The sequence below is a fragment of the Montipora capricornis genome, chromosome 6 (assembly GCF_036669925.1).
Source record: "Montipora capricornis isolate CH-2021 chromosome 6, ASM3666992v2, whole genome shotgun sequence".
In the NCBI taxonomy this organism is placed as follows: domain Eukaryota; kingdom Metazoa; phylum Cnidaria; class Anthozoa; order Scleractinia; family Acroporidae; genus Montipora; species Montipora capricornis.
Window position 1 is genome coordinate 49,132,463 of NC_090888.1, and position 12,500 is coordinate 49,144,962.

At 42.4% G+C, this 12,500-nt stretch overlaps 1 protein-coding gene across 1 annotated transcript in view; it reads right to left on the reverse strand.

Moving 5' to 3' along the window:
- Nucleotides 1-9,556: 9,556 nt before the first annotated feature.
- LOC138052336 (uncharacterized) overlaps nt 9,557-12,500 on the reverse strand; it is a 21,655-nt gene continuing 18,711 nt past the window's right edge. The window contains exon 7 of the mRNA XM_068898785.1: nt 9,557-11,812. Within this exon, the coding sequence (XP_068754886.1) occupies nt 11,490-11,812 (323 nt within the window). The 3' untranslated portion in view covers nt 9,557-11,489. The remainder of the gene's footprint in view (nt 11,813-12,500) is intronic.

Here is a 12,500-nt window from a genome sequence, read left to right on the forward strand (position 1 = left end):
AGCGTTGCTCGTTGTAATATGACCAGTCTTTTTTCTCTGCAGCCAAGTAGAACTTAAAAAAAAAAAAAAATCCGTTATTCTTATTCCATTATTCCTCCTCACGCCCCAAAGGAAGTCTCTCAAGGATTTGATTACCAAAGACCTTGGGCAATCCAAGGACAATATAATTTTTATAAATGAAAGCCTTAGGCTTCGCAACAAGGCTCTCTCCCAGGAATGTCGTCAAGTGAAGAAAGCGAAAAGCTTTAAATATTTGTGGACTAACGGAGGAAAGATCTTTATGAGGAGGGATCAAACTCAAGGAAGCAAGGTGCTCCAAATAACCAATGTCAATGACTTGCACAAAATAGGCGAAGAAACGTCCCACACTCAAGTTCTTTAATATACCCAAATAGGTATGAATTGCCTTAAATCTAATTTAATACGGTTGTTCACAAGCAAAAGGACATTGACTTTGCTTTATTGTCAGGTCTTGAGATCACCTCTCCTCCCAAAATATATTGACCATCTTACTAGCTCTGATATTGATTTCCATCTACCTTGTGATATGCGTTTCCAGTATTATAATTCTTATGAATTTCATGATAATCAATATGTCTATGAATATTTTCCCGATAAGTGTTTCTTTACCTTACACTGCAATATTAGGAGCTTGTCAGCCAACTTTGATAACTTTCAACAAATGCTTTCTGAATTTTATTTTCCATTTCAATTATAGGCCTCACAGAGATTAAACTGAAAATTGATCAAAACAACTTTTTATCCAATATTGAATGCCAGGTTATCACTTCACCTTTCAACCAAATCTCAAAAATACCGGAGGAGTTGGTTTTTACATCAGTAAGCAACAACAATCATTTGCAAATAGGCCAAAACCTACTGTATCAACAAATGACTTTGAGGCAGCACGGGTACAAAATTCAAAATGGATCTGAACGAAATATAACCTTGTGGCATAACATACAGGCATCCTAATCCAATACCCAAAATGTCATGGATTCTCTTAACTCAACTGTTCAAGAGATTCACGGGGAGACTAAATTTTGTATTTTCTTAGGAGATTTTAACCGAGATCTCCTTAAATCAGAATCGCATCCTGATACAGAAAACGTTTTGAATCTCTTAGGCTGATTTGGGGAATCCACAGCTTCTCGCAGACCTTGGATATAACGTGCTCGCGTCCCAGGTGACCAATTGACTCGTGTGTGTGGCGAACCATCATAGCCGTTATGGGGAGGTCTCTTTGCAGAATTATCTGATTTCAGGCAGCATCAGCGACTGGTGGGTGTACTATACGTCCCTTCACCCTCAGGATACCATGGTCATCAAGTACCAGGTTAAGGCTCACTATGCTACTAGATAACTTCACTTCATCTCTGGTCTTTAGATCTTTGATCTCTTGAGGATAGGATGATCGCTGGATGATTCTTACAATCGCGGTGGCGGCGGCATCGTAATCTTCTAAGACGGCGACATCGTAATCTTCTCAACCTGACTCCGAGGGTTTTTCTCCGGGTACTCCGGTTTTCCTCCCTCAGCAAAATCGACTAACAGCCTATTCCATCAGGCTGTGCTGCTGTGCTCCGAGGTCATCCATGGGTCGTGTTCAGGAGCCGAGCGTCCCGTTCGAACGGTCTTCCTATTGTGAAGAAAGTGAAGAAAGCGGATCAACCATGCAACTGCTAAGTATCCGATCTATAACCTCCTTGGCTGTTACAATCGTCAAACTCTGTGGGATGGCATTTGCCTTTGAAGAAGCGGAGATGTTATTTACATCGGCATGATTGGTGTGACCTTCTTTCTTCAATTCTAGGGCTGAGTCTGGGACTTCCTTCAGGTCTGCATTAGGCCAAAGTGATTCTGGCTGCCAAAGGAATTCAGGTCCTCGTAACCAGCGGTGGTTTACGCTCAGCTCTGAGGGGTTTAAGCCCCGCGAGACATCGTCTGCTGGGTTCAAAAAACCTGACGCATGATTCCACTCATCTGGTTTTGAATTTCCTCGGATTTCTTGCACCCGATTGGCAACATAGGTTTGGAATCGACGCTTCTCGTTTTTCATATAGTGAAGAACTATCTCACCATCCGTCCAGTACGTAATATCCTGAATGCACAGGTCTAACTCCTCCCTCAGTCTGGGAGCCGGTATTAGTAACAGAACTTCCTTTATTCGTAGTAATACATACAATATGGCGGCTCTATATCGACGTTCCCCTACGTATGATCGTGCGAGTAGCCGCTGACCAACATCTCCCCCCTTTACAAAATAACAAAAGAAAGAGACGAGGAGGCAAAACAAACTATAACCCAAAACCCGAAGCCTGGAACCAATACAGCGGGTATCCTATACTCAATTGTCCATAATAGGGTGATGAGAGAGCTACATATTAAGTGTTTGTATATTCATAGACTCTTAGTCAAGGCTGATAGATAAAAAAAAAAAACTGATGTCTAGTTTGTGACGTAGTCTTTCAGTCTTTCGGGGGGTTTAATTATCCGTCCAGACCGGGTCTGCTTGACTGGTGATCCTGGCAGCTCCTGGGGCTGTGGTGGGGTCTCCGGAGGGGGTGCGTCAGGGACTTGGGGGTCAACTGGTGCAGAGCCTTTGATTGGTGAATTGACTAGGGTCTGAAGGAGGGGGGTCCCAAAAGGCGTAGGCTGGGGGTGAGCTGAAGGGCGTGGACAGGGTTGTGTTTCCTCTGCAGGGTCAAGTGATAGTTTCTGGGAAGCGGATGTATGAGGTGTGCTTGCTTCGACTGCTGCTCGGGGATGGTAGCAGGAGGGCGCGGCAGCGGGCTTCAGGTGGACTCTGTTCCTTCGAATCGTGCGGCCGTGAGCAGTGCGGATTGTGTAAGACCGAGGGTTTTCATGGATGAGTACTTCTCCATAGATCCATGGTTTCCCACGCTGGTGCGGAGGTGGTTTGGCGTAGGCGTAGGTACCAGTGAGAAGTGGTCTTTGTTCGACACTAGCTGATTTGTCGTAGTAGGTCTTGCTATCGCGTCTTTTCTTGGAGATCTCCGCCTCAACGAGTTCAAAGTTTAGCATGGTGGGTTTCAAGAGTTGATCGGTGGTGGGGAGTGTGGTTCTGGTGCGTCGTAGCAGCATGCGCTGGGCTGGTGAGTAGGTGTGACCTTGAGGTGGTGTGTTTCTGTATATCAGCATGGCGCTGTGGAAGTCATCAGCCTTTTTTAACATGGATTCTGCAACTTTGACGGCAGCCTCTGCTCTTCCGTTACCCTTAGGGTGGTAAGGGGATGATGTGGTATGCCTAAATCCGTATTCGACAGAGAACTTCCTGTAGTCTTCACTGATAAACTGTGGACCGTTATCGGTGTGGCAGATTGCCGGAACACCATATCTCGCGAAGTGAGCTTGTGTTTTGTCAATGAATGTGGAGGAAAGGGTATCTTCTAGCTTGTCTACCTCGATCCAGTCAGAGAAATGGCAAACAGTCACTAGGTATCTTTGCTTTTCCAGCTCACAGAGATCTTGACTGATTATCTGCCAGGGACCTGTTGGTATTGGTAAGGATTTCATTGGTTCTTTTGGTGCAGAATGACCATACTGGGCGCAAGTACTACACGCATCACACATGTCTTGGATGGACTTTCGCATGCCGGACCAAAAGAGGACTTCACGTGCCATACGTATGTTCGATTCCCCACCAAAGTGGTTGGCGTGGATCTTGCGAAGCATGTCCTTTTGCATCGAGTGAGGTACCATAACTTGGGCGCTTTTGTAAATAATGCCATTTTTCACTGACAGTTCGTCCCTATAAGTCCAGTAGGGCCGCAGATTCTCGGGGATGCTTGCTCTGTCTGCTGGCCACCCTTTGACAATGACGTTGTATAAGGTGTTCAGTGTGGTGTCTTTGCTAGTTTCCTCACGTAGCTGGTTTTCAGTGATCTCCGTTAGTCTCGGATTCCGTGTGTTGTAATCGGACTCCATCTCCATTCTGAAAACATCAAAGTCCCGTACTCGGGCTGTGATGGGGTGGGGGAGGGCTGCGCGAGAGAGTGTGTCTGCCAGGTAGAGAGTCGGTCCTCTCTTGTACGTTATTGTGAACTGGTAACGCTGTAATCTCATAAGCATTCGTTGTAGGCGGGCTGGTGCCTTGTTCAGTGGTTTCTTCATAATGGTTTCTAATGGCTGGTGATCTGTGTGGACTGCAATGTCAGTCTTGCCATACAGCCACTGGTCAAACTTTTCGAAGCAGTTGCAGATTGCTAGGCACTCTTTCTCGATCTGAGAGTAGCGCTGTTCTGTAGGATTCATGCTTGACGAGGTGAAGGCAACTGGTTGTAGTTTGCCGTCATCACTGGGCTGTAAAAGGGCGCCGCCGACAGCATTATCACTGGCGTCCGTCTGGAGGACAACTGGTTTCCGAAGATCATAATAGGCTAAGACTGGGGCGGACGAAATCAGTTGTTTGGCCTTGTTGAAGGCTTTTTCTTGAGCCATGGACCATGAAAATGGTACAGCGTCCTGGGTCAACATGCGTAAGGGTTGAATCACAGAGCTTAGGTTGGGGCAGAAGGGCGAAAGATAGTTAACCATGCCTATGAAGCGAAGGAGTGCTGGTTTGTTCTGCGGTGTGGCCATCTGTGTTATTGCCGCTACTTTGTCTGGGTCAGGTTTCAAACCATTATCCGAGATAATTGTGCCCATGAACTTGACCTCTTTAAGCTTAAAGCGCAGTTTGCCCGCGTTGAGCTTGATGGATCTTTGGTTACAACGTTCCAGTAAGGCGATGAATCTTCGGTCATGGTCTGCCTGGGCTTCCTCGAAGGTGTTGCCCTCCCCATACACAAGGATGTCATCGGCTATACATATTATCCCATCCAGGCCTTCCAATGCAGATGTCAACCTCATTTGAAACTCGTCTGGTGCACTAGTAATACCAAATGGGAGACGGAGCCACCTGTATTTGCCGTATGAGGTATGCATGGTTGTCATCCATGAGGATTCCTCATCTAGGGGAATGTGGAGGAAGCCTTCTTTAACGTCCACTAGAGAGAAGCACTTGGCTGCACTAAGCTTATGAAGCTGTTCATTTAGCGTGGGCATTTCATGTTTCGGACGCTGGATGGCCTTATTTACCGTCTGGCTTGGATCGATGCATACGCGGAATTTTTTGGGTGTCTCTCTTATTAATTCATTCGAACACCATGGGGTTGGTTCATGTACTTTGACCAAGACGCCTGCCTGCACATAACGATCTAAGGCTTCTTTCTCTTTTGCTCTTTTCGCTACCGGTATTCGATGGACGGGCATCTGAACGGGCTGGACACTGTCATCAATCTGAAAGTGTACAGGTGGACCAAGCCGGCCAAGGCCTTCGAATGTGTCAGCATACTGGCGTGTGATGTCCTGAAGTTGCCGCTGGCCTGGCGGGGGAAGTCGGCGGTTTGAAGGAATAGTAATTGGAGCCGAAGGTGATGGTGGTGGATTGCACGGGCTGGCTGTGGTCTCGTGGAGTTGCTGGAGATGGTTGCATGCCGTAGGGTTCACCTTGTTTTCGCATGGTACTGTATGCTGTTGTGCCAGGAAGGTCATAGTGTTTGGGACTCGCATTGTGGTCTGCTGATGAGTGAAGGGAATGAGTCTCGTCCGCGAGCACTCTAATTATGCCCAGTGTTTCGCTGTCACTGCCAGACAGAAGTGCTGGCTTGATGCCAATGCAGGAGTCTGGCAGGACTTGAAAGATAAGGGTGTCAAACGTGTTGTTCTTTTCGCACAAGAGTTCCACCTGACCAACAGGATGAAGTGGCTTGGAGTTTCCATAGGGGTGTAGGCGGTAGGGGGAGTGCTTTACTTTGCTGTCGGGGAAGAAAGAACGCAGGGTGCTGGCAGCGATGGTGTTGCAGGTTGCTGCAGCGTCTATTTGGAACTTTAATTGCTTGAAGGTCCGGCCCGTCGCTGAAAGTGATAGGTTTGTGAATAACGTTAAAAGCTACTGGATAACGCCGGATTGCATCATGGACTATAAATCTTTTTTAAGGAGGAAGTACGTTTCCAGAAGTGAAGACGTGGAAAACGCTAAACTCGAGGGGAGAAAGATAGCCTTTTTGAATTTTGGGTACGGAGAAATGGAAGATGAAGAAGGAAACTTGCGTCTATGCAAGCACACTGAAACGACCTTCGTAAGATTCACGCTGAACACAACGTAAAAACCAAGAATTGTCTCGTTCGTCAAGAAAAAGCAAGCTGGTGATTTAAATCCTGATCACTTAGTTCCAGTAACACAAGAAAGAAAAGCTATTCGCGATGATGTAAAACAAAGCTGTTTGAAGCTTGCTGAAAAATATTTGTCTCAGCGGGCAATAACATTCTACGCCTCATTAATAGGTACCTCTCGAGATAACGATGATGGCGAAAGCTAAAAGTGCAAAAGAAGTATTTGCTTTTGCAGTCATTCATATATTTCACAATAGCAAGGTAATGGAAGAAAATTTTCTGAGGCGCCAAGAACGAGTACTTTATATTGAGAGGTGACGTAGGTTAAATTTCTCAATACAGCAATTTGAAATTTTGGGATCATAGAGTAGCAATAAGTTGAATATTGCCCTCTGCTTCTGAATTGCAAGCACACAGCCAGGTGCCCTTGAACATGATCCCCTGTTCCTAAAACCGTTCCTTTTCTCAATCGACACCTAACAAGTATCCTATGTCTTGGCTATGATTTTAATTTTTGGTTAGTCTATGGAGGAAGCGAGGGATGGGGAGGGCGTTACGTCAAAATTTCGCACTAAGACGGCAGCCCCCCAAAATGGAGGCTGCTGTAAGGCATTGGGCATCACATATAGAAAACGTTAATGTGTTGAGTGACATTGACAATAGTTTATCTAATCATTGTGTAAGCTGTTGCCTATTTTGAGAAAAAACGCATTTAATAATTCAGGCTAAATATTAAGCTGAAGTTTATTAAGGGTATTTTAAATAGCAGTGACTCTTTCAGCAATTTTGTAATTGTGTTATTCCATAATTAACACTCAAGAACCAGTTTAAACGGCATAATAGTGCGGTAAATAAATGTATAGGAAACTTCACTCTTTATAAACAATTCTTTTGTTATGTAAATTTTGCCAACCACATAACAAAAGAATCCTTTATTTCGGCAGCCAATAGATCTTTGGTTGGCACATTAATGACGTAACGGTGAATATCGCTATTGTCTTAAACAGAACTAAGCGAGAGTTAACTTTAGCTAAAGAAAGTTAATAAGGGCGTAGAGTTGAAAGTCAGTAAATCGCTTCTGAGTTTGTCTTCCATTCATTACGAAAATTGGAGAATGATTGTGACTATATAATGGTGACTTCTTTCTTAGATGATCTGGATTGAGGAGAAAGTGACCTCATTTACTAACTAGCTTAAAAATGAAGTGTGAATACGGCATAATTATCCATCACGAGAGTTTTTTACTAATTAAGACGCTCTCACACGCGGCATTTTTAAGTTAGTGAGTAAATGACGTCACTTTCCATTGGATCCAGCTCAAAATAAATAGTTTTTCTCTTTAAATCATTGCATAAAATCTCTCATTTCGAGTATTCAGCATAAGCACTTTCGAACTGCAAAGAAAAACGAGAAGTGGTTTTTGATCGTAGTAACACTTTAAGAATAACCATTCTCCCTTACTTGAAAAAAAAGACAATTACCGTAGTTTAACCCTTTCACTCCTGTGGCGTTCCCCATTTACGAGTAAAATCGTCTGACGTTAGAGTAAAATCTATAAGTCTCAGTGGCCCTTACAGGAGTGAATGGGTTAAATTATGTGTGATAATTTCCTCTCTATTGCCCGTTCACTGTTTACTGCATTCAGTACGAATTTGCAAGTGATCAGCGCCAATATACTCTTCCACGGTTTTTGACCGCCATCTTGGCTAGGGGGCAAACACGGCTAAATTTACAGTAACTGTATGAGATTTTGGTCGACTTTGAACCGCTGTAGCGCTGCTAAAAAGCGACAGATTTCCAACTTTTGCCACTACTTTAAATAGTTTTATTGATATCATCCATTCAACGGAAAAAGAGGACTACCTCTGGGGTGCTTACCATTTAGCCAAAAAATCCGAAAAGTTCGGTTTGAGGTCAAATGGAGAGGCAATTTTCCGGAGAATCTTTTCGGAAATTATGGACAACCTCCAGAGATAGTCCCTTTTTTCCGTTTGGAACGGAATTCGCAAAATGCCGTTATCATTTGTGAGAATCCTTCCGTTTCCAGGCCCTTTCTCACAAGATCGAGTAAAATATGCGGGATGGAATGCTGTGTAGTAAATGGTAAGCGCCATTCTCATCCGGTTTGTCCTTAAATTCGGAAAATCGCTTACCTTTATGCAACGAGTATTCTATCCGGATTATTTGGCTAAATGGTAAGCACCCCTGGACGCTGTCCACAATTTCCGAAAAGATTTTCCGGAAAATTACCTTTCCATTTGACCTCAAACCGAGATTTCCGGATTTTTTTGGCTAAATGGTAAGTACCCTAGATACCGTGAGAATTAAAGTCAGTGTGTGAATATCGAAAAGAATGCGTAGTTAAATGAAAAATCTGAATGAGAAACGTTCTCCTTTGGCTTATACAGGGTAGACAAGGCAAAGGCAAATTATATTTTTTGTCAATGTTTGAGTGAAGTCCAGTAACCTTGAAGCAATGCACTTTTATTGCTGGATAATTCCTCTGGGGCGGGCGTGGTTTGGTAAATCTTCACTTATCAATTGCAAGAAAACCAGTTTTTAAAAACTCTAAACCCTCAATTGCTTATGTGGATTTTCTTTTTAAAGTTTTTTTTTTTTATAAAAACACGCTTCCTTGGCACGTTGCACTTTTACTATGAATGAAACACGCATTAGTAAAATAAAAAAATGTGACTGAAAAATTCTCATAACAGCGTGTGAAATTCTAGAACAAAAAACGATAAAATTCTTTGAACGCTGCGAAAATGTTTTATGGGATATCGAAACTTTCCTTAATTCGTTTAAAACGACAGTATCTTTCTTTTGTGCCTTTCTTTTTGTTTGCCAAACCTCTGTATTTTTGCAGGTGCCATGTGCTTAACTGAATTTTGCGAATAACAAGTTTTTTTGTCACGTAACACTGCGTGACAAGAGTGCGATGAATTACTTATCCGCCTGTACTCCATTTTGTTCGTGGAGTTCTCCTGGGGCATATTGCTAATTCAAATTGCCAAGAATGGGTGTTCGTGTTTGCCTCGTTTTGTGTTTCAAGACATGATAACAGAAGGCGGGAGGCAAAATGGGCTGGAAAGTGCGCCTGGTTGAGCAAAGATGAAAAGAATTGTCTCATCCCTTTGGGTTCGTTCGGCGTTCGTCTCTCTCCATTGTGTCATTAATTAAGCCAATTTTACGAAAGAACAACAGTTCACCCGTAACTTTATGTCACTTAAGGATGACAAACGCTACGTCTGCGAGTTTCCATTTTTCCCTTAAGGTTTTATGACCTTTTGTGTGATATTTATCCGGTTGGCACGAAAAGGGCGGGAAATCAACCAAATCTAAGAAGAGAGAAGAGGTGAAATAGCAACAAAGACGCTTGTTGTGTGTAGCCCTAAAGGTAAAGAATTTCGCTATTTATTTAAACCAAGCTTACGATCTAAGCAGATTTACAACATTTATTCTGTTTAAATGTAACATCTACCATTTTCTTCAAATGTACAGTCAGAATTTCTTGACCGCACTTCTGTATACTGTACATGTACTGTAAGGCAGTGTTTACACGGATGCGCTTTCATATCGACATAATTTCACGACTTGGAAGCTCCGTCAAAATCGATGCGGTTCGGAAGTGTTTCCACTTTTGGCAGCGTTTTCAAATCGACCCGGTTTCAGTAACAGTCTCGATCTGTGTAGTGTAAACAGAAGGAGTAACCACATCAAAAACCGATGCGGCTACAAATCAAACCCCGTTCATGTAAACGCTGCCTAAGTAGTACGGAGCTTGAGAAATTGCGTTTTTCAGACGCGGACAGAAACCAAAAGCTAGCGGTTTTCCCCTTTAACTCGTCTTCAGACAACAACATGATGCAATAAACTCAGACAAATAAACTCAGTGTCTGGAAGAAAAATTTAAAAACATACATTTAAAAATATAAGGAAAGAAAAACATTTTAGCCCATCGTTTAAGAATGTTTTGGATTTATGTGGCATAATTCATTTAAGGAAATGCCACACTTTAGTTTGACAAATAAACTCAGAGTGGGAGCATACATGTATATAGGCAAGAGAAAGAATTGCCCTATGTTAAAATGTTTGACAAATAACGTCAGTGCCTTGGAAGTAAAAATTGGCAGCATAGGCAAAAGAAAGATGAGCATTCTTTAATAATTTCTTGAATTTATGTGAAACAATTGATTTCAGGAAATCCAAGCACTTTGGTTTAACAAATAAACTCAGTGTCTAGCGAAAAATAAAAGAAAAGAAAAAATTGCGAGCATACATGTATATAGGCAAGAGAAAGAATTGCCCAATTTTAAAACAAGTTGTTGGATTTATGTGAGATATATAGCTGGAGTTTTGATAACAAGGTCAAACTTGGCTGCAAAATCCAAAGTGCAACTGCTGCCTTTGACAGCAGTTGCACTGACGGCGAGCTTTAAATTCCTCGGGGGGGTGGGGGTGCGTCATGGCTTGTCGCATGCAAGTCTAACAACTATGAGGTAATAGTCCATGGCCAAAATAATTCACTAGACCTCTTTATTGAAGGAAATCTGCACGTGTTGGGTAAGGCAAAGCGGCTTTCATGGGATATGAAACATTACTTCTTCTGAAGTCACCTTAATGATGTTTCAAAGATCAGTTGCAAATATAGCTAGCAGACATATTATTGGCGTTAATAGCCTTAATGGCTGATCATATTAGCCTTTTTCTCACACATATACATTTTTTTTTATTTCCAGGTCCAAGTCACAAGTTGACAAATGGCAATGCCACTGACGACTTCTTAAGTTAAAAGATGTTGCCAATGGAAAGGTTAGAGTCCAGTTACTGAAAAAATAAAACCGTCCCAGCTATTCTAGTCTAATTTAAAGACAAATTAAGATACGTGGGAAGGACCCGGTTTTCATAAGATCAGCTATATATATATGGCTATTACCAAGAGAAAATAAGGGGGAAAGAGAGGGCATCCTCCATACACGCCCTTTTCCATATGTCATATATATCAAATTATTTTTAGATCGACTCCCAAGCTGTACATATCCCAAGGGGATTAGGCAACAGCCAATCATATGGCGGGAATGTGTTTTCTGAGCGTGGGCTATCCACGCGGAACACATTCCGGCCATATGATTGGCTGTTGCCTAATCCCCTTGGGATCTGAACAGCTTGGGAGTCGATCTAAAAATAACTTGAGACCTATTACCTATGGAAGGGCATGTATGGGGGATGCTCTCTCTTCCCCCTTTCTTTTCTCTGGCTATTACCTATATTACCCCGCGCGTCTTTTATCCGTGGAAACTGAATGCCTGGATTTAACAAAAATTTGTTAACTTATTATTATTGTTTTTTGTTGTGTTTTCCTCTTTCCTCTCCTCTACAATGCATGAATCATTGATCTGATTGTCATAGCCACCTAAAACCCCCATTGCTTCCTGAAGAAGCGGCGTATCCTCGTTATCATGGCGTTGCCCACTGTTGTTTATGACTGGTTCGTTTTCAATCGGGGGGTCAACATGTTCACCATCTTCTTGTCTTTCATTAGCAGGTCGTCTCCATCTACGGTATGCATACACGCCGAGCACGAGTAACACCAAGATACCAGCTAAGGAACCAGCTCCAATCACAGCATATTTAACTTTTTGATGCGAACATTCACAGAGAGAAAAATGAAGCGTTATTTATTGGGAATGTTTTAAAAGCAGAGAGGGGGTAGGACAAAAGAGTCAGTCATAGCAAAAAAGCGATAGAGTTGGAGGACGTTCCCCCGACGTCACCATAACGCCATTTTCAAGTTCAAATGCGATAGAAAATAAGCTGTCAAAAAACTGTATAGCGCGCTCGAGATTAGCATAATGCATGATAAAATGTACACTGTCACACAAATAAGTTAAGCTTACGGTAAACCTTCACGGGCTAATTTTTTGCGAATTTTTTTCTTTATCTCATAGTAATCAATCCTACTTTAACTATATTTTCAAAATACTCCAAAATGTTAAACAAAACGCGACTTAAAAACGAAAACATATTTTCGATGGATCTTTCTCAGTCAGCACAGTCGGGAAAAGCCAATTAGAAACTGTCAACGTTAAGGAATTTATTTTGTTCACATTTTCCGTGGGACGTTAACCGTGGTCTTGAATTTCAAGTCGCATTGTCTCACTTGTTTGTCATAAACATCGTCGACTTTTTCCACACATTGTCATCGGTTTACTCCCTGGGAATGACTTTTTCATGGGAAAGTATAAACGAAATAAAGAGTCCATGGATATAAACTAAAATAAAAATCGTGGTCGTAAAAAAACATAAAAATGATTAAATAATAA